This window comes from Cryptotermes secundus, unplaced genomic scaffold (genome assembly GCF_002891405.2).
Source record: "Cryptotermes secundus unplaced genomic scaffold, Csec_1.0 scaffold836, whole genome shotgun sequence".
NCBI classification, from domain to species: Eukaryota; Metazoa; Arthropoda; class Insecta; order Blattodea; family Kalotermitidae; genus Cryptotermes; species Cryptotermes secundus.
The window spans coordinates 25,421-48,284 of NW_019729223.1; the positions used below are offsets into that span (position 1 = coordinate 25,421).

General features: G+C 36.9%; 1 protein-coding gene across 3 annotated transcripts in view; it reads right to left on the reverse strand.

The window, feature by feature from the left end:
* LOC111865556 (nuclear exosome regulator NRDE2) overlaps positions 1-22,864 on the reverse strand; it is a 49,767-nt gene that overhangs the window by 23,009 nt on the left and 3,894 nt on the right. For 2 of the 3 annotated variants that reach the window (XR_004513143.1, XM_033751869.1), the window contains exons 2-10: positions 16,454-16,643; positions 15,423-15,542; positions 13,862-14,045; positions 11,962-12,111; positions 10,841-10,936; positions 9,710-9,998; positions 8,511-8,660; positions 5,450-6,626; positions 3,199-3,364 (exon numbers count right to left, since the gene is read on the reverse strand). Coding sequence is in view for 2 of the 3 variants with exons in the window: in XM_033751869.1 (XP_033607760.1) it covers positions 3,199-3,364; positions 5,450-6,626; positions 8,511-8,660; positions 9,710-9,998; positions 10,841-10,936; positions 11,962-12,111; positions 13,862-14,045; positions 15,423-15,542; positions 16,454-16,643 (2,522 nt within the window). In the remaining variant the exon portion in view is untranslated. The remainder of the gene's footprint in view (positions 1-3,198; positions 3,365-5,449; positions 6,627-8,510; positions 8,661-9,709; positions 9,999-10,840; positions 10,937-11,961; positions 12,112-13,861; positions 14,046-15,422; positions 15,543-16,453; positions 16,644-22,864) is intronic. The other variant, XM_023853691.2, reaches the window with a different exon arrangement.

A 22,864-nucleotide genomic window follows, 5' to 3' on the forward strand; every position in this document is an offset into this window, starting at 1 on the left:
TAACTTCTGCAATTTAGTGACGTCAAAAGAAGAATTGGTTGAAAAAGTATTTCCCAATATTCAAACCAATTATAAGAATCACGATTGGCTGAGTGAACGAGCTATTCTTGCAGCCAAGAACAAAGACATCTATGAACTTAACAATATCATTCAGTCTAACATTCACTGCGAGGCAGTCACATACAAGTCCGTCGACACTGTTGTGGAAGCAGATGAAGCGATTAATTATCCAACAAATTTTTTAATTCGCTCGATCTGCCACAGCAATGCGTGGCCGGGTACAGCTAGTATGTATGTATGAAACTTATGGTTCTCTACTGTTACATTAGTTCAGTCAAGGTGGTTATGATGGGCTGAATATGGGACAGATAAAAAGTGCATACAGAATTAGCTGTGGAAACCTACTGGAAGACAGCCACTTGAAAGATTAAAGACAGAAGGATAATATTAATATCAGCCTTGAAGAAATGGGTTATAATGATGTGAACTAGAATAGGCTAATTCAGGATTTAGTGCAATGGCAGGCCAATATTTACCCTTGACTGAAGGATATTTGATATACGTAAGTGGGATATAGTCCTACCCGTCTTTGAGTGTTTCACTGTCATTACAGATTTCTTTTATTAATATTTTAAGATTAGTGGTGACAGATGGAATTTCTTTCTGCTTCTAAAGTAAGAAGCTTTTGGCTTTAAAGTCTAAAAGGCTAAAACCTTGCTTAAATCTAGTTCTGATCAATACAAACAAATTAACCTGCAATGCTCATACTTGAAGAGAAAGGCCAGTATAAGGCACATTCAAAGAAAAGAATAAATATGAAACTTCACTATATGAAAAACTCAGACTTTGTTAATACAGTGGTTACAGCAAGTGAGATCAGAAAATGCTCCAATTAATACACTGTGTTACTGAAGAAAGCAATTGTGGCAACACTCAGGTTGAAAATAAACAATTTAAAATTTGAAACACTGCAGTAAATCATGTTTGGAAATTCTTATTATATATTACTAAATAAGATTTCATGCCTTAAACACTTACTTCAGGGTTCTGTCTTCTAAAACCCCCATTCAAGGTACAAAAAGCTTATACCCCAGACAGATGTTAAATTTAAAATAGTTAAATAGGAGTTTTGTTGTCCCTAAATAAGGCAAAGACCACTTCCTTCGAGATCCTTTCCAACTAATCATTCACCAACCAACCAACCATTCAACACTACATAGTCTGGCTACTGTCAGCATCATTAAATACTCCCCCTAAAAAATATATATATTGTAAAGTGTTTTGACTACTGTGGACGCCGTTCTGATTGTTAATCGGTTTTATTCACTACCTAGAAATTGTAACTACAATTAATTGTAACAGTGTTGCAAGTTTACACAATTTACAAACTCAACACACTAATCTCTTCACTCTGTCTTCAGTAGTCTTCACTTATTTACAGTACAACGCGAGAACTATACAAGTGTCACTGAAATACACACTTCCAGTACTTTCTCAGTTATCACAAACTCTCACTGATTATCACACATAAAATCTTATCATGCATTCAGTTCTTCTTCTTCCTGTGGCTGCTATATTTCAATTGAACTTATAACTTCTTCATGTTCACAATTCACTCGCTACAACTGAACCTGGCGAATGCTAGACTTCAACTCTGCCAATTACTCCAAATACTGGTACCTCATACTCGGTACTGCCTGAATCAAAGTCAAAGTCACATTGCAACTGACGATCAGTCAGTCAGTCAGTCAGTCTGTCTGTCTTGGTGTTGAGCTCTGGCTGGGGTTCATGACCAGAACTGCCTGAATAGTGTTTTCTGCTCCTTATATAGACTCGGCACAGACCACATAGAAAACACATTGCTGCTCGGCAACAGATATCAGGTATTGTTGTCAGGTGTGTCTACACGCACACACTGTCTAACAATAGATGCCCTACTGTTGAGCAACATCACAGCCTAGCGGGGAGGGGTGTTTACAGAGTGTCACACAGCAACGGGATGAGTGGGGGTATGTGATGTCACTTGCACTACCTGTTGCGTCATCCAAGGGTTCACAGAGTTGTCACCTAGCAACGCGCCAATAAAATCTGCAACTTTCACGTCGCGTGCGTGCCCCAAGGCCTCTCTGGCTCAACAGTTCCTGCATAGAGCAAATATGCCACAATATATATATTCAACATCATCACGGGCAAAACAGCACTTTTTGAGCCATAATCTTCCTCAGAAAATTCTGCCAGATTTGATCTGGTTTTTAACTTCTCTGGATTTCGCAACAGTAACTTTTTCAAAGAACAAGCTCATCAGCCTTGTGTTCAACCCACCTCTTAGGACCAGGTCCCTGCATTTATGTCTTCCAGCAACAGGGTGGCCCAGTTATAACCCCAGGCAATGGGTTCCCTTTTCATTGCCTTCTACAAGTCGTAGGGCTACAGTGGAGGCATTCTAACCTACCTCCACACAGAGACAAAAATATATTAGAGAGGTTTAATTATGTTACATGAAGGAAACTGAGATTCATTCTTCCTATTTTTTTATTTAAGGAAAAGTAACAGGAAGGATGAAGGAAAGCAAGTAGTAAGGAGTGAAGCGGTTGGGTTGACTTCAGTTCAGTTTATTTATGTCATAAGTTACAAACATTAGTAGACAACTTTGGCTTAAAAATTTACATAACTTTAATTTTACATCATTCTCTATGTACATTAAAATATTCATCTATAGAGTAGAAGGAATGAGCATGTCCACAATTCTTTAGCACTAATTTAAACTGTTTCCTATCATTACTCAAGTTTTTTATATTTTTGGGCAGATTATTAAACACTTTTATGCCAGTAAAGTAGACTCCTTTTTGATACAGTGATAAGTTCAATGAAAGTAGGGCTAAAGTAAATGTTTTAAGAACAGAAATAGGGTAAAATAACCAACTGTTATTTGAAGCATGAGGTAACATTACTGGATATATGGAATATGCAGATAACACAATAAATGCTTGAGATTAGGAGAAACAGGAAAGGATGAAAACAGCTGATGACAGCACTTCATAATGAAAGTGAATAGTAATATAGAGACTTCATGGACACAGCCTTGGAAAATGATCTACAATAGTGAGCAATAACAACTCTGACCTCCCGTGGAATGACAGAATAGTGCTGTAGAAACATTTACTTTTGACAAGTACAAATAAGCAACACTGTACTTACCTCAAGTTTAGCAGCTGTGGTCAAAAAGTAAACATTGCTAGGGAATTCCTTTATGGCCCTTTGCAGCACTTCTCGCAGAACGGAATATGTGCCAGGAGCTTCACTGCAGTGATGATGCAACATGTCAACATAGTTCTCAAACAATGCCTCCCTGCGACAACTCATCCTGCAACAGTGACAATACATGTTAGCGATAATATAGATATCACCACAAACTTCAAAGTTGCAGTACTTCCTTTCATAAATTAAAAGGTAAAGTTGTCCCTATGCCTAAGCACCATGCCATGAAAGCAGATGTGGAGCATGAAGTAAAACCTCAATTCATTCTTAACCTTGGTGTTAAATATGGGTATGCATCATTCCCTGAAAGCTTCACCCATGTGGAAAGAACCTTCTACATCTACTGGTTAAGAGGACAGATGCTCTTTAGAGTTGGTCTAAAAGAAAATCCCTGATCCTTCCAGGGATGAAACTTCGGTCAAATCATTAGTACAGCCTACTGTGAAGCATTATAGCATTGTTCACTGTTCTTACAAATGTAAAATACAAGCCAACGTGCTAGCTGTGTCATTATCAAAACATCTGTAAATCAGTATTGTAACCATTCAAAATACTTTTCTTAGGCTGAGGTTATTGTTTTGGTCATTGTAGTATTTCATGTTTTGATAATAACTTTCTACTAATCCAACCAGATTCAAAATCCACATCATGTAATCCATAAGCCTAACAGATATACTTTATTATATTTCAGCATCCTGTTACACTCACACAATATATATGGACAAATACCGTCTTCAGTGCAACAATTTTATTGTAGTTTTTACTTCTTTTTCCTCCTCCACACTACCTGTTTCGGCCCTAAATGGCCATCATCAGGTGTGTATCACTCACGTAGCTGTTACACTGCTTGTTAAAATTTAAAATCACCAGTCTTTCTAATTGTATAAAATCTTTGTTAATCTACACGCGTCGATTTGATTTTTGATTTTTAAATTAGCACTTTTTAAGACTTTAATTCAAGTTAAAATGTCTGTAAGATCTCTGTTCTTTCTTTTTCAAATTTTTTAGTTAAATTTTTTTTCTTTTTTTTTTTTNCCATTTAGGGCCGAAACATGTAGTGTGGAGGAGGAAAAAGAAGTAAAAACTACAATAAAATTGTTGCACTTAAGACAGTGTTTGTCCATATATAAAGATATACTTTAACATTTACACAGCTGTGTTTAATTTTGTCTTGTACCATGTTTTGAAGTACTGTACCTTGCATTAAACTCTGTTATGCACAGTGCTTGCATTTGATATTCAGTTACTCCACTTCCCTTCCTATTGATCTTTTGTATGTAAACCAGATAAACTTTTATGAACTGGAGAATAAAAATAAAATCCACTCTCTATGTGTCTGTGTTTTGAGTCAGCTACATTATAAAATAAGCACATAATGGGGAAGTTTCATCTCTGAAATCATTAAACTGAGTCTCCTTAAATTTGGTATCAGAGGCCTACAGTAAAAGGCATCCATCACTGTGATTTGAATTCATCAAATACAATCAATCATTCACATGAAGTTAAAACAAAACAACAGTTTTATTGACATTAATTCAGTATGATAAACTGCCTCTCATTAAGCTCATCACTATTTATTTTAAATAGTATTAAATATGGTGGCTAATATAATTTGATTGAAAAATAATATATCTCACTATAACAGATGCCACTCTGGATTAATTTTTATAAGCCTGCCACAAAAGAGCAAAACTTGGTGGAGGATGATAAAATTAAATAGAAGTTTTGATACTGCTGTCATTAACAAAATTAGGAAACTACCTCCTCCAAAATGTACATACTTATTTTATGTGAGAAGTGCAATGAAAAAGAAGGAAAAAGTATTATACAGTCCATTCTTGATGAGCTCTGGTAATAATACATTTTTATGTTGCTTTATGTTAGCAATTCCTTCTCCATTTTGGCAAAAGAGGGAGGGCAAGAAGAGAGAAATATTAATACTTTTGTTATTTCCAAGTTACAAAACCATCAACTGGGGGAGGAGGAGGAGAAAATGCACTGCTGAAACCTGGCAGGGTTAAATTTTGACAGATAAGTAAAATTGCAAAGAAAACATTTGGAAGATTTATGTATTCTAAAAGGGAGTGAAATGAAACTTATTGATTGGAAGTACTAAACATACATGAAATTACAAAGTATAATATTTTTTTTTATGAGACATCTGCACCCATATTAACTTCCACATACTTACACAGTGACACCAAACACTGAACTTGAGGCTGGCGCTATTTTGGCAAGAACATTCTCAATGACAGCACCACCTGCCCAAGTAGACTGTGTGAGGAAGAGCAGCCATGCATAGCAGCTCATCCAATCCACATAGAAATCTGGCAACAGATGTCCATCAACAGATGCTGTAGCCTCTGCACTGACATCTTCCAGCAGCTCAGCACCTATGTGGTAGAACTTGTCTACTGCAGCTGCTTGCAGCTCCATGGAACATTCTGTTTTTGAGAGAGGTCTACCAAGACTTAGTGCCAACAGAACGGATAGTGCCTTCTGTTTATGTGTGGATGCATCCTCTGGTTTTAACCTTGCACGAGAGAGGTACAGCTCACATAATGTCCGATACAGGGATCCGAGTCCAGATTTCTCCTGTTCATTCAACATGCTCACTACCGGTACGGCGCCTGGTTGTGCAACGATCACTTTAGTGAGGATCTTACAGGCCCCATCATGGTTACCTAGTTCCCACTCTAGTAATGCATACTCTCGATAGAATAATAAATTGTTCCTGTTTTGATCTTGTTTAAGGAACTCTTTCACTGCAGATTTGAGTTTCTTCTTCCTAGATTGTGGCAACCTGGTGATGCCTAATCTGTCAAGTACAAGAAGAAGTCTTTCAAATCGTAGCCACCAAACACAGAATGCAGTTCTTGAAGGTTCTGCCAGACAATCACCACACAACCGAAACACTTTCATAACAAATTCCAGATAATGCTCTTGTCCTAACCTCTGATCAAGATATTGTGGTCCTACAGCAAGTTGAGAAATATCTTTAAATAATCCTATGCATTCTAATTCCACTGTTCCCATTGGGAAGAAAGCTGGAAGAAGCATTTCAACAGCATCCAAGCTCCATGATGTCTGGTGCCTGTTGATGATGCGCAAAGCAGTGTCACGGCAAGGAAGAACTGGTATCTTCAGTAACATAAGTACCACAGTTGCCAGATGAGGAAGAAGAGAAGCTGTGGTGATGGGATGGAGAAAATCCGATACATCATCAGAAAATACCAACCGCTGTGGATCTTCACAATCTTTGTCTGATGCCCAAGGAAGCCAGTGTGCCCCCTCTCGCAGCTGTTCCACCCTCAACCAAAGTTCTGACAGAGGCAATTCTGATGTAAGGATGCATTCCTCTGACTCAGCTAAACAGAGATTTAACACAGTTTTAGCTGAATAAGAAACAAATCCCAACATAAAAGGTATTCCTTAAGCAATTTATATTCATTCAGCTGATCAATACATACCTTATTCTTAAAGGGTCTGATGATTCAACACTGTCACCAAAAAAATACTCAAATTGGAACCTGTCATGAGTCACTTCAATCAAGTTAACATTTTTTTTTTAATATCTATCTTACTAATATCCATTTTAATTTTGTCATCTCATCATAATCAGATATCCAAAGTGTCATGATGTTTCCAAACCTATTTCTCATTTCTCCAGTACATGTCATGGGTCCCAACATCCAATCATTCTTTGTTTTATAACCTATTACTTTCAGCAAATACTGTGAAGATCCTCAATATGTAATATTCTCCTAATATAACAGTTATTCAATAAGTAGATAAACAGTAGGCATGGGACTTCAAATAAATTCAATTTGCTTACATATAATCAGGTATGTCTAAAAAGAAATTGAAAATATGGAACTAAAAAATGGTAATAATTATGGTTAAGGATGTGACATTACAATGAGGATTACCCAAAATCTACATCCATTCTTGATACTAGAAAGCTAGCAAATAAGGTTCAGGCTTGATATTTAGTGTGGCTGTAGTGATAACACTAATAAACATGTCAACTGTAACACTACTTGTGTACAAAGAGGTATTATTAAATGCAAAATGAGCTCTAGACAGTAGCATCCTGCTCCAACTACTCTAAGTACATTTAGATACAAAAAAGCATGCAGACCTTGAATAACCCTCACATATTTGTGCACAGACATGTGTTGACATTAGAAATGTACAGTCTAACATGCTTATTTAAAAAAGCAGCTGTGGCCACATGAAATCTTTGTTGATAGTTGTGGGCTCAAGATATTTCCATTCCATACCCACTGGTCTATAGCCTGATATAAACAATTTCCTTACAACACTGTTCATGAATTTTTATCACTTGAATTTCCATATACAGAGGTTTTACACCACATAAAATTTATTGTGACCAAAAAATACTGTCTGATGGAATAATTAGAAGAGCAAGATTTTTTTTATTGCTAAGTCCCTTGTACTGCGGTCACTTCTGGACTGTTGTACCAGCCCCAGATGATAGGTGAGGGTGATCGTGGAGCAGTTGGTGGAATGAAGATTGGCAGGGGAAACCAAAGTACTTGGAGAAAAAACCTGCCCCAGCGCCACTTTGTCCACCATTAATCCCACTTGACTACACCCGGGATTGAACCTGGGCTGCTGCAGTGGGAAGCCAGCGACTAACCGCTTGAGCTATGGCGCGGCCTAGATGAGCAAGATACTTAGCAAATTTACCCATTCACATAGTTTATGGCTCTGTAATTGTTCTGTGAATTATTTATTTTCAATCTTTTAAATGTGAATATAATCATGTTGCACAAGCTGTTCATTTTCAGTCAAGACAAAATTCTCTGCAAATTCAAATGAACTCCTCAAGTCTAAATAGTGCAATTCATCTAACAAGGTATTAAAACCTTTTACATGTTCAGCTGTAAATGCAACGATGTTTTATTGATTGATTTAAAACCTAACACTATATGTTTCAGGTGTTCTTCAGATACACAATCATTGCCTTGATAAGGCATGCAAACATTTAATATTTAAAATTAAAAATAGTGCAATTGATGTCATCTCTTGGCCATGAGTGAAACAATTTAGAAGTTATAACTGACAAATCAGAGATCTGAAAAAAAAGATCCATCACAGACAGCTGTGTAAGTCAGTTTGTTAATAAAAAAAAAGAATATGACAATTTATCTTACAGTTAATATGTGTAATCACAAATTACAGGTATCTGTATGAACTCATATGAAAATAAGACTTAATTTCCTTACTGACTATCTGCTCTAAAAGTGTAGAGTCAATTTTAAAATGACTGCTGTCTGGTTGTGACAGATTCAGTTCAAGATACATCCTCAGCAACAACCACAGCTGCTCCCACAGGCCAGCTTGGCGAAGAAACAGCCCACAGTCATGTAGCAATGCTGGAATCACAAAAATATTTCAGCACCAGAAAGGGGAAGAATGTCAACAACTACTTATCATATATCAAAACTAAAAAACTGAACTCCATGGCTCGAGTCCACAAGCAAAGTAATACCGACCTAGCGACCACCGCTTGTCAGCAAAGTTAGTGCCAACCTTATCAGATAGAGGATGTCACATGGTCAGTGCAACGAATCCCCAAGGCCATTAAGTTCGATTTTCTAAACCAAAGCCGCTATTTCCTTGATCCTCCCAAAGCTGAGTCGACCCTGTTCCAAACCCACTACTTCTCGGAAAATCTGGTAGCGCTGGGAATTGAACCCGGACCTCTGGATATGTAGGCAGGAACTCTGACCACTACACCACAGAAGCAGTCTACCATATATCATACATTTAAAACTTTAAAATGAAAGATGTACCATTATTTTAAACCAATACTGCCAAATAATTAGAAGACATTAACTAGGTACAATAAAATCCCTAGGCTGTCTTTTGAGGGGGGAGGGGAGACCACTGAATCTGAACATTAAACTGAGGAATATCTTAAATCAAGATAATTTAACAGAGTTCATTATCCTGGAATCTTGAAGATAATCCTTGGCACTTCACTGCACCTATCCATGAACTACCTGTCTTGTCAGAATATCTGTTGCAAAAAACAGAAACAGACTCTTCATTGTGCATCACTATAGTATGATTACATGTATATTTGTTTCAATTTCTGTCATATATTTCATCATCCACTGTTGTTTCCACTAGGGTGGACTGTCTTATGACAAAGACTTCTCCATTTCTATCTTTCTCTTGGATATATCAAATTGTTTCCTACTCTTTTTTCTCTGTCATCTCTTTCTCTTAGTCCCTTCACTTCATCCTTGTTCTCCCAACTGATGCCTGATATGTTCATTTCTAATATAAAAAGAATCCTGCTGCCATCCGTGTATACTATCACACTAGTATCCTTACCATGACAAACACCTATCGAGAATTAAATCACAGAAATGTTTACCAAAAATATGGAGAATAGAAATATCAGCAACTTACTTACCTAGAATCTTCTCCTCAGAAGGTTTTGTCTGGGCAGCTGGAGCTCCCCTCCGGAATTGGTGGAGACGTGCCATTGCCCTGTTGTACAGCTGCATGACAGTAGGCACAGTGCACATGGCCAGGGAGCACTGGGTGGCACTGATGTAACCATGCCACAGTGCCAAGTTACTTGCCTGTTTCTCAAGCATGCCCCCTAACTGACGGGACATGACATCAGATGGAAATATAGTCTCACCTATAGCAAACCTCTCTTTCAGCAAGACTTCTGAATCTGGGTTATGCAGCAGAGCCTGAAAAATGTTTGAAACATTGTCATATTGTACGCATTAAAATGTATGGAGCATAAGATGAATTTAAATTAACTTGTCTAATAACAGTATGACACAGCAACTATATGGCAGAGAATCAAATGAAATATTGCAGAATACATATTTGATATACCAAGTGTCATGCTCTATCTAAAAGGAGCACTATGTAAAATACTGTGAATCTCACCAAAATTTCTCAGAAATTTTTTTTTTCATTGGCAGTGGGCCTAGGCCTACCTCCATGAAATTCTCCATCAGAAAATAATTACTACTCAAAATACTCTATCCATCTTCTTTTATAAATAAACTGTGGAATCTTTAGCTGCAAAATGGTTGCTATTAGAAAGCATTCACATACTTCCAACCCCCCCCCCTCCCCGAAGATGCTACAATATGTAAGTGGATATCCTGCACCTCCAGTCAGATTGGCCATGAAAGATATCCACCAGCTCCGACGTATCACTGTGTAACCCTGATGTCTGGGTTTCTCAAAGCACTAAAATCATTTCTGCATCAATGATGAGTGAATACCTACTTTTTATGAATCTGTCCACAACCCCACAAATTCTTTACAAACAGGATTTATGCTAATCTAATTATAGAAATAAGGATCTTCATCCTCACTATTTACTAATTAGCTCCTATTATGTTTTCTTCTGGCCACTGTACTAAGTTATACATTTTCAATGGTATGAATTCAATTAGGATGCTGTCACAGATGTACACAAAGGAAAACGTTCCTGGATGGTGACACCTATAGTAATGTCTAAATGAAATTTTCAATTCTACTTTAGAGCAACCAGCATAATAAAATATAAACATACCTTATCTAAGATAGCCAACTTTCGCTCAGCTCTCACACGAGCACTGGCAGCTCCACCACCTCTGCGGTATGTTTTCTCAAACTGTGAAATCACATCCTGAAATTTACAATTAAAATTAAAATATTTATTCATTCATGAAAATGTAATACATTAAGGTGAGTAAGGAAGATTAAATTAAATGCATTCTAGCCATTATACACCATAATGTTTTTCAGTTCAATAATTACATGACTGGGGCATGTGGTAGCTTATCTGGTTGAGGCACTACGCTACAAGCCAGAACGTCATTGGTGCAGTTCCTGATCAGGTCACTGGATTTTTCGATTGACCCAGTCTTTCTGGCTGCACTATGGGCCCTGGGGTCGACTCAGCCTTTAAAAGAGATGAGTACGAGGAATCTTCCTGGGGGGTAAAGGGCAATCGGTGTATAAGGCTGACAATCTCGCTGCCATCTGTTAGCCAATTGTCTAGAAAATGTGGGAGCCTCAACATCTCACAACCTTATGGGCCTCCAGGGCCTGTTACATGGAGAACTTAACCTTTACAGAAAGATCAAATACAGGCATCTACCATAAAATACATAAATTATAAGTTTTCAATTCTGGTATGCTGAAATACATTTGTCTATGCTCTTCTTGTCCAGTGTGAGGTTCACAGGTGTAAGAAACAGTCTTATGTCTTGATGTGTCAACAGTAGCCTTTTAGACATGCTAAAACTGCCTATACTACTCACTGGAAAAATAAAACATTTATCCTGCACACTGGTGACAGCTTAGAACTACCAGCATTTTCAGTTATGCAATGATATTTGTTAAACAAACTGAATCTAACACTTCCACATTCACTTTAGAAATAGAATTAAACATAATCTCCCCTTCAAAGTCAGCTACAATAAGACTACGAAGTACATCACTCACAAAAAACAGTTTAACCCATGCAATATATTGCTTTAATCGGATGAATATAGTACTGTATATGTTGCATCTACTCAATGAAGCATCTCAATGGAAAAGCGATCTCAAAAACACATTCTGGCACTAAACCTGTCTACCACACTGCCTGCTTCTATAAGTGACAACATTTACATCTAAAGTAACATAACATTCACTAAAAGAGAATACCTGAAAGCGAACATATTTAAGCCAAAGTTCCACATTGGATGGCTGCTCAGTAAGGCTTCTGTTGTACTGTGCTGTCTTCTTAGACAATTCTTCTTCCAAGTGCATATCCCCTGAAAATTCACTGCTATCATTCAGCTGCTCCTTCTGAAAGTGAATTAATTTGATGTGTTAAACCTGAAACCACAATATACTGCTATCCTTAATCAAAATTACAAAAATTACTATTATTATTTATTATTATTTAGAGACAAATTCTGTTTCTGGCACACTGAAGAACCGTGACCTAAAGTCACTGACTTTCATAATTGTGCACAAATGTCTGAATGCTGGCAAGTGCCTAGAAGCATGAGCAGCAGCTTGGGTTTTAACTTCAGCAGGGTACAAATTCAAATACAAAAATTGTTATCAACAGCCAGACCTCAGACTGAGTGTTTAGCTGAGATAGAAATGTGAGGCCTGTAATACTGCAGCAGTAGTTCATAAGCAAACTCACAGGGTCTTTTCTACAAACAGTGCTGACTCTCATGCCCAGCTATGTCGACACAGCATTTCACATCTGATTACTATTAAAAGATGAAATAAACTTGTCATATGTTGTAAGAACACAGGAGGGGGCACCTCTTTTTCCTTCAAGCACATCTCACAGCACATAAATTTTGCTACATCTTCTGGAGATTATCCACAGGAATCAAAGCAACTATATGTATTATTTCATTCTGAACAGCTTCAGTGGTGAAAGAGGTAAGGTACAGGTAAAGGTGTCCCTGGGCTTATTTAATTAAGCACCATGCCATGAAGATATATGTGAAGTGGAAGTGTAGTTCCATCTTGGCACTAGATGGAAGTGAGCGATCAGCTTCATGTCCCAGTCACTTCTCCCTTGGGGAAAGAACCCCAGCATCCACTGTACTGAAGGCTGGGTGGGCCTCAGAGATGCTCTGGATGCTGTGAAACAGAGAAAAGTCCCTTGCCCCTGCCAGGAATCAGACCCTGGCCATCCAGCTCAAAGCCCACTGCTATACCAAATGAGCTATCTCACCTCAGTCAAAGGGTTATTCTTGCATTTTCCCCTTCAGGTTGTCCCAGAGATAAAAAACATAGTGACTATGATTAGGCTATCTAGGGGGCCAGAGTCAAATGCTGGACTGCTGATTATTCTGTTTTCAGACACCTCATGTATAGTGGCTCAGATTTATCTGCCAGTATGTACTGTAGCATTATCTCGCTGGGAATATCCAATCATCATTCTTTAGCTGCCAAGTGGCTGACAACATATCATTACTATACCAATCTGAATTCAATTTTCCAAAAAAATACTTAACCAATATTTGCCTTGCACTTACAGCACACCACACCCCAATTTCTACACCTCAGAATTGTGCCAGGCATCTCCTAAAACAACTCACCATCATTACTGCTTGAGCCAACTTGGTTGGAGAACTATCCCATATATTTCTACACGCTGTACCATAAAAATGAAGAAATATACCTTTTTTTAATGTAAGTCCAGTTTCAGCTGAACAACATGAAAAGATCCAGTCACTGATATGATTTTGCAAGGCAGGAGAGCAAAAATAAATGTTTCAGCATTACCAAAGGCACAGTGCACCATACTGCTCACATCCATGTCAAACATTAAACAACATAAAAAGATAATTATGAATGGGAAAGGTTCATGAAGATAACTGTGGCCTATTTGTAAGAACTAAGAGAGGACTAGGCATGCTCCAAGTCAATTCACCTCCAAACTAGAGACGACAATTTCACCACATTGCCAAAACACCCTGTCACAATCTATTACGTAAAATTAGAAATTTTTGACCCTCAAACCTAACAAATTTATTGCTTATATAATTTGTTCAGTTCCTAAACAGTTTCCTGGTGATATAATTATCACAACCTTTGCCTTAAGCTTGTTTCCATGAGCAACTGTGATGGTGTCTTCTGTGACACCAGATGTGCTCTCCTCCAAGATTTTGCTCAATTCCTGGAAGTGCGTAAAGTAACGATTCAGATGCTTCCTCTTCTTGGGTGATTTCCTGGCATTTGACCAACCCAATGAAGACCTGTGACAAACACTGTACCTGAAATATAAACAATTACATTTTCCCACTGAAGGAATTTGAAAATTCTTAACCAACAGTACTTAGTATAGCCTATATTTTGTCTTCATATACAGGAGAAGAACATGACTACAAGTGTCTTAAAACAAAACGCTGAGGAGAATAGAAAGAATTTTGTATCTGTAGTTTACCTGACATTAGAAACTCAGATTGCATAGCGACAAACAAGCGCAAGATAGTGAATGGTGAATGGGAAGGTTGTTGAAGGAAGGGGTTGTAACCTAACTTGAAGTACTATTCTGGAATTTACCTGGAAGGACTATGGAAAGTCATGGAAACCTGAAACAGGTCAGTTAAAGACATGGCTGAGACCTGAACCGACCACTTCCCAAACACTAGTCAGATGCATCATTACTACTTGAGGCAACTTGCTTAATAATAAAGTGAAACATCCACATTTTGGATATTTCTATTATACACCTCTAAGGGTTCTCTGTGTTAAGAAAGCATCAAGCAATGAAGCTGTATAAACTCAATCCTAGAAGAAAATTAGTGGTCAGTTTCATTCTGCTGCTACTTTGCCCTGGTACACAATGGACAGAAGCTCGGTAGACCCTAGAACTGGTCTAAACAAGATTGGTATCAGAAAAATCTTCACTCCTTCCAGAAATGTAATGACCATTCCAAAACTATTTAGCTCACAGCTTAGTTACTGTACTGACTGAACTATTCTGGCTCCAATGAGATATTCATATAAAATTCTTAAGTTGGAAAATCTGAATGAAAGACACCACCTACAAGATCCATGCATCAATAGGAGGATAATATTAAAGTGGAACTTACAAAAAAAAAGAATATCACAGTGTGGGCTACATTCACCTGGTTCAAGACAGGGGCCAGGGATGAACTGAAGCACCACTGTAGGATACATAGAAAATGAAAACTATCTTCTGCCTCTGATAAGCCATGAGTATGGAGAAGGGCTCATATTTTTTCTCCACTACCAGAATATTGGAAGAAGAATAAAGATAGAATGTACAAGTAAAAGGGAAGAGAAAGGAGGTACCACTACGAAGGTATGGAATGGGTAGATGAATAGAAGAATGCTGATGACAGAACTTATTTAACATGAAAGAGGAGAGGAATGATGATCAGATGGACAAATAAAAGAGCTGAGAAAGCAACAATGATAATGGGAGGGAAGTAGATAAACATATGAAAGGGATGAAGGAAAGGATGAAAAAAAAATTGTCCTGAACATCTCCGGTGGGTCACGTGTTAGTATTAATGTAACAGGAAGAAAATTGTAAATGTCATCATGAAAATCTTAGGTGCCACAGCTACCTGGCACCCAGACTTTGTGCATGCCTAATTAAACATTTACTGAATGTAACTCACAGAGGTATGGCTGGTCTAGCCAAAGTTGGAACCCTCAGATTCCCTCTCTCACATGTTTTATCTTCATAGAAAACTGAACTGTCTGCTGGAATACTAATATCACATTCTTCTTTCACCTTCCTAAAACACAGAACACAGACTGTATGTAACACAGCTGCACTCATACATTTTGAGATTTATTGGTATTTAGTTGCCACATACTGGCTAGAGCGATTTTTAGACTATTTGAGGACACCACTCAACTACACAAGTTATAAAAGTTTACAGAATCTGTGTGCAGATTTCAATGTGCATGAAATTTTCTTTCATGCATGTAATTTTTGAATCAGATAAGATGTAACAGAAAGTTTAAAACTACTTCCAGACCAAAGTCCATAATCAAGTACATAATGTCAGGCTCTTTGCCTAGTTAAATCAATCACAGTATTCCTCAACAGTAAAAAAAGTAAAGGTATTCCTGTAACAGGCCGTGTAAGCCCATAGGGTTGTGAGATGTTGAGGTTCCCACATTTTCTACACAATCGGCTCATAGATGGCAGTAAGGTTGCCGACCTTATGTGCTGGTCGCCCTTTACCCCCAAGAATATTCCTGGTACTCATTACTGTTGGAGGCTGAGTGAATCCCAGGGCAATAGTGCAGCTGGAAGGATTAGGTAAATTGAAAAAAATTCGCCTCATTGGGATTCAATCCCGCGACCTTCCAGCCTGTAGCATAGTGCCTCAACAAAATACACTACCGCATGCCTCGTATTCTTCAACAACGAAAGATAAGATCAAAATCCATGTATCACCTTAAACACCATAACAATAAGAATCTTGCATTCTTTCACTTTAATAAATATATATACTTTATCCTTTTCTACTAAAGTGTCAGGCTTTTATTTATATTTTAATCCTTTTATGTTTATTAAAAATACTCCTTTACTTGTTTTCCTAGTGTTAATGAATTTTGCTTTTAATTGAAATTTACTTGGATTTCTGTAGATTTCATCCTGGCATCTAAAAATACATAATTATTATCAGTCATTCACCTTGACTGCTTGTGATAACTCTTCAACTTCTTGTGGCATGAAGCCTTCCTCTCCTTATGATGCTCTGGGAGTTCTGTTTGCCTTTTTGCTGTAGAAGTCTCTGAGACTAGAGTCTGTTCTTTCTTTTCACCTGGCAGTGGAATTTGAGAGATTTCAACAGAAAAACTTGGATTTGTTAGCCACAATCTATCTGTAAAGGAAATAAAAAATATATATATATTAAACTCATTCAACACCAATGACTGTCACTAAAATTAATACTGATGTCCTTGTAACATGATGGCAAGTACAGTTGGCATGGCGTTTCTGTCACAGGCACTCACACATCTGTAGCTACACTCAAAAAAAAAAAAAAAAGTTAATCTCTTTCTATGAGATATTTCTATATATATCTAACAAATTTCAATTTAGTGAGACGTTATATTAGTTTAATTTTTGTTACATTTGAGTAGCATTTACTGAGGTCAAATAAAAAAAATGACTGAAATTTTATGATAAAGGAAATTACATCTTTCATTAGATTTACTACAGAAGTGTCTGCACAAAACAGGCCAATCATAATCCTTTCTGAAACTTCACCACATTGTTACCAACACCATCTACTCTCTCTGGATGCTACTACCATAGTCGATTAGCAGAATTAGACATATTTCAAGAATACCTATTTTGTTCAATTATTCCTTACTGCTGCCACCAACACCACCATCATCCTTTTTTGTACACGACTATTAAGACCTATTATGGCTACTATACAACAGAATCCTTCCATTTATTCAGAAGCCTTCCTACACTTCCTTTCCCTTTCGGTTGATATTTTCAGATCAATTTTACTTTCCCATATATGCAGTATATATGAGAGAATACTGTGATCATACAATGAATGAAACTCAGCATTTTGATGGGCTTACATGTTTTCACTCTGATTACAAAAGTGATTTTTAGAATGCTACGTGTCTGTCTGTGCATCTGTATGTATGGGTGTGTGCCTTACCAAAGACTGAATGGGTTGACAGATCTTATTCTTATTCTGAACTAGCGGTACCCGGCCACGCATTGCTGTGGCTCAGGCTGGTTAAATGGAAAAGAAAGAAAAGAGAAAGCCCACGTTTCTAATATGTTTAATTTCATAATGCTTGTGGGTATACAATATTTTTTGTTGTTCCATTGTCTGTGCAGATATAGAGATTGTCTGTTGTGCCGACTCTAGAACACGCAACATATAATTGTCCATGTGAGAAGCAACCCGTGTCTAGATCTAAACCACACAATTCTAAAGATTGGCCCTGAGCTTTGTTGATGGTGATTGCAAACGCCAACCGAATTGGGAATTGCAATCTCTTAAATTGAAATGGCACATCCGTTGGAATCATAGGAATGCGAGGAATGAGGACATCTTCACCTTTGAAAGGTCCTGTCAAGATTGTTGCTTCTATGACGTTGCTCAATAATTTTTTTACTGCAAGCCGCGTGCCGTTGCAAAGCTTTGGCTGGTTGATATTTCGCAACATGATAATTGGCACGCCTATTTTCAATTGCATCCCTGGCAGATCAAGTGAATTCAAAAATTCTGTTGGATAATTAACCACTTCATCTGCTTCCACAACAGTGTCGACGGACTTGTATGTGACTGCCTTGCATTGAATGTTAGACTGAATGATATTGTTAAGTTCGTAGACGTCTTTGTTCTTGGCCACAAGAATAGCTTGTTCACTCTGCCAATCGTGATTCTTATAATTAGTTTGAATATTGGGAAATACTTTTTCAACCAATTCTTCTTTTGACGTCACTAAATTGCAGAAGTTACGAGGCAATGAAATTCGTCCTGAGGTCAGATCAATCGGCACCTTTCCATTCCCAATTTCCAGCAATTGATGTTAGAATATCTCACCTGATCGATCGTTTTGCAGCTGGACACGCATATTTGTAGTTAATTTTAAAGTCTTTACGTGTTGCCACAAAGTAGAGTATTTCAGGCAAGCATTTATTTCGTCCGCTGGTGTCGATCGAAGAATTACAGGTAATGTTTGCCTGAAATGTCCTGCAAGCAATATTAATGCGTTCCCAAATGGTCTGATGTTTCCATGCAAATCTTGCAATGATCGACGAAGAGCCTCAAGTGATGTTTTGTGCGCCATTGTGCATTCATCCCAAACAATAAGTTTGCATTTCTGCAATACCTTTCCCATGCCTGATGCCTTGGAAATGTTGCATGTGGGAGTTTCAATGAATTGCATGTTCAATGGCAATTTCAAAGCGGAATGAGCAGTTCTTCCACCTGGTAGCAATGTTGCAGCTATTCCAGATGACACAAGAGCTAAGGCTATGTCATTTTTGGATCGAATTGCTGCCAGAATCAATCTAATTAGCAACGTTTTACCAGTTCCTCCTGGCGCATCTAAGAAGAAGAATTCTGCAACCCCGTTATTGACAGTTTGCATTATTTGATCGTAAATGCCTTTTCGCTTAAGCATTAGCTTAGGAATATTTGATTGCACATATGACAAAAGATCACCCATGTTGTAATGTTGTTCACGATGCAATTCTACACTGAATGAAGCAGCAGCAGGTCAATTCTGTGATGGCATTCCCAATTGATTGAGAACTTTGTTCACGATTTCTAAGCACAAATCTTCAATCATTATCAACGCTTCATTGTAGATTTCTGCTGTGAAATCTACGTTCATATTGGAATTTTCCTTCATGCAAATCCTTATCGACGTCGGCATCGGGTATTTCAGTGCATATTACATCGTCAATTTCGTATGAAGTGATTTTGTTATAGAGCCAGATTAGTATATGTGCGTGTGGCAATCCTCTTTTTTGCCATTCCACTGAGTACATCCAGCAGCGCACAGACCCAAACACTTCATGTTTTACCATGAAATCCATCAGCGATTTCAGCTTCTGTCTGAAAACACGTGCTGTGATGTCATGCCTATCCACCAGCAATTGCCCAGGAAGTAAGAGCTGTTGTATATCGTCCCAAGCTGGATTGCATGTGAATGTAATGAATAGGTCTGGATGCCCATAGTAATGAACATACGCAATAGCATCTTGAGCGTACTCATGCATATGACGTGGACTGCCTGTATAGGAAAATGGCAAAATGATTAGTCTTCCAATGTTAGTTGTATTACTGTCACTTACAACTGCAGCTCGCAATACCAGACTAACTTCTTCGGCGGTTAATTTCGGACTGCCTCCTTTGGCAGTTAATTTCAGACTGACTGCTCCTTGTTGAAGCTGGGCTATTTATACCTCGGCGGTTCTATACAATGCCTTCTGTTGTCTATCACCGGGGAAACACTGCTTTGTTGATTCCGCTATTCCTACACAACGACCCATCATTATTGCATTGTCTCTGTGGGAACGCTCCATGTATTTGTCGTAACCATGGAGATTCGATGTTCTCGACACAACGGCTCACTGTTGGGATTACAGTATCGCTATTGTTACTTCCTAGGCAATGGCCAACTGTTGGGGCTACAATACCGCTATTGTCGCTACCTATGCAACGGTCTGTTCTAGCATTACTATGGAAGTGACTCCTGGATTCCGAACATGTGACATGTTTTTACCTGTCACAGGTGTGACATCTACATAATAGGTATATAAAAACACACGCGTATTCGAATGCAACATTGTGTCAAAATTTCAAAGCAATCGGTGAAGAACTTCTGCGGATTTAAGACTTTGAACAAACGAACATTTACATTTTTATTTATATAGATTGAAGCGTTTATCTGTGCTGGGTCGGTGCCTTGTGAATCTGAACATTTCAGCTCAAAAAAATGTGCCCTTGAGACAGCTCCAAAATACAAAATGGTAATTTCATCGAAAATCCTTTAACACTTTTTATTAAATTTTGCTACTTTGTAAACACCACATCCCTAAACAAAAAACTGTATTTGTGGTATCTTCAATAAAATAACAGTACATGCACTAGGGGCACAAATGCAAAATGTCAATTTTCTCAAAATTGGCTTTGCCAGTCAGATGCATTTCTGTTCAGTATACAGCAACCAACGACAGTCTATCAAGCAATAATCAATTTAATTTTCAAGTTACTGCAGTCAAGGTTGATCATATATGAGAAAGTGTATGCAATATGTTGATACCACAAAGAAGGAAATACTAGTTAGAAGAATTATAAATGATTATAATATGATAAGAGTTTAAAATGAAATTAAGTAATGAAAAATGGGAACCAATTTATAATACTAATGATACTAACATTAGCTTTAATCAATTTTTAAATATATTTTTTATGAATCGTTTCCAATAACAAAAAGACAAAGACATAAACAGAAAACATGGATTACCACTGGCATAAAAATTTCTTGCAGAAACAAAAGGGTATTGTATGCATAAAAAAGCATAAAAATTAACAACCCTACAACAGTCACCTATTATAAGAACTACTGTAAAATATTAACGAGAGTTATAAACCTAGCCAAAAAGATGACATATGATAATCAAATAAAATATTCAAAAAATAGAACTAGAAGTAGATGGAAAATAATAAATAGTGAAGTACTAAAGAAAGGAAATAGAGAAAATATTCAAGCCATAAACATCAAAGGCAAAAAGAATACTAACCCAAAAACTACTGCAGAAACCTTCAATAAATACCTTAGTGATATAGCGGTCAACATACATAAACACATAAAGGAAAATAATATAAATGATAAACTTAAAGCTACAAATTATATGACATATTTGTCTGATGCTTTTGAGAGTCCATTACCGAATATAAACACTACAAAAACTACGAGTAGGGAAATAGAAAATATTATATGGTCCCTGAAATCTAGTAAAACCCATGGGTATGACAAAATCTCGAATAACATACTCAAAGCCTGTAAAATCTTAATTAGTGAACCTTCAAGTTACTTATGTAACAAAGTAATACATTTAGGAATTTTTCCAGATAGATGAAAATATGCTACAATAGTGCCTGTTTACAAAAAAGGTGACAAAAATATGAAATCAAATTATAGACCTATCTCCATTTTAACATCAATTAGTAAAATATTTGAGAAGGTAATGCATAATAGATTGCTAAAACATTTAAATGATAATAACATTTTAAGTAAACATCAGTTTGATTTCAAGGAAAACCAAGGAACTGAAAACGCAATCTTTGTCTTATTGCCAGAATATTAGATTCATTAAACAAAAAGATGCAAGTCTGTGGAATCTTTTGTGACCTACAAAAGGCATTTGACTGTGTCAGCAGTGAAGTATTATTGAACAAATTAAAGTTTTATGGAATAAAAGGAAACCAGTATGACCTATATAAGTCTTATCTATCGAATAGAAAACAAAGAACTACTATATTTAATGGGACAGAGAGTAGTAAAGTAAATTCTCGATGGGCTGAAGTAACCAATGGTGTCCCACAATGATCGATACTGGGACCACTATTGTTTATAATGTATATAAATGACCTGCCCAAGATTTTGGAGACAAAATGTATTCCCATTCTATTTGCAGATGATGCAAATTTTTTGATTGCACAAACAAATCCAATAAAATTTAAATATATAATAAATGAGGTATATAGTGTACTGGATTGATTTAAAAAAACTTAATGTCACTTAATACAACAAAAACATATTAGATAAATTTCACTACAAAAAATAAGGTGACAAGAGATATGGGAGACATAGGAGCTATTTTAACAAGTATGAATCACATAAAATTTCTTGGCTTAAATATCCAAAATGAGATAACCTGGAATAGGCACACAGATGAGATCATAAAGAAATTAAATACAGCTTGCTACATGATAAGAAACTTGAAACCAATGGTATCTACTAAAACTCTAAAAAGTGTTTATTACCCATATTTTCACTCTATCATGACATGTGGATTAATGTTTTGGGGCAATTCGTCACATGCCGAAAGAATATTTAAGTTACAAAAGAGAGCTATCAAAATAATAAAAGGAAATAGTTATAGAGAATCATGCAGAGAACACTGTAGAAACATGAATATACTTCCATTAAGATCACAGTATATATACTCCCTGTTAACATTTGTAGTAACAAATAGAGAAATGTTTGATATAAACAGGGATTATTATGAAATAAACACCAGGCATGATATGGATATGCATATGAACCAGGTAAACTTGGTGAAATATGGCAATGGAGTATTTCACATGGCTGTGAGGATGTACAATGCACTGCCCAATGAAATTAAAACAACCTTTAATAATATAAATGGTTGTAAACATAACTTAAAGGACTTTTTGTATACTAATTCATTTTATACACTGAGTGAATTTTTATTAAGAAATAATCATTGTACAAGTGCATAAGTATATGAGATGCTGAGTAGAATATTTAATGACTTTAATAACTAGAATACAATTATAATTATTTTAGTAGAATAATATATGATGTA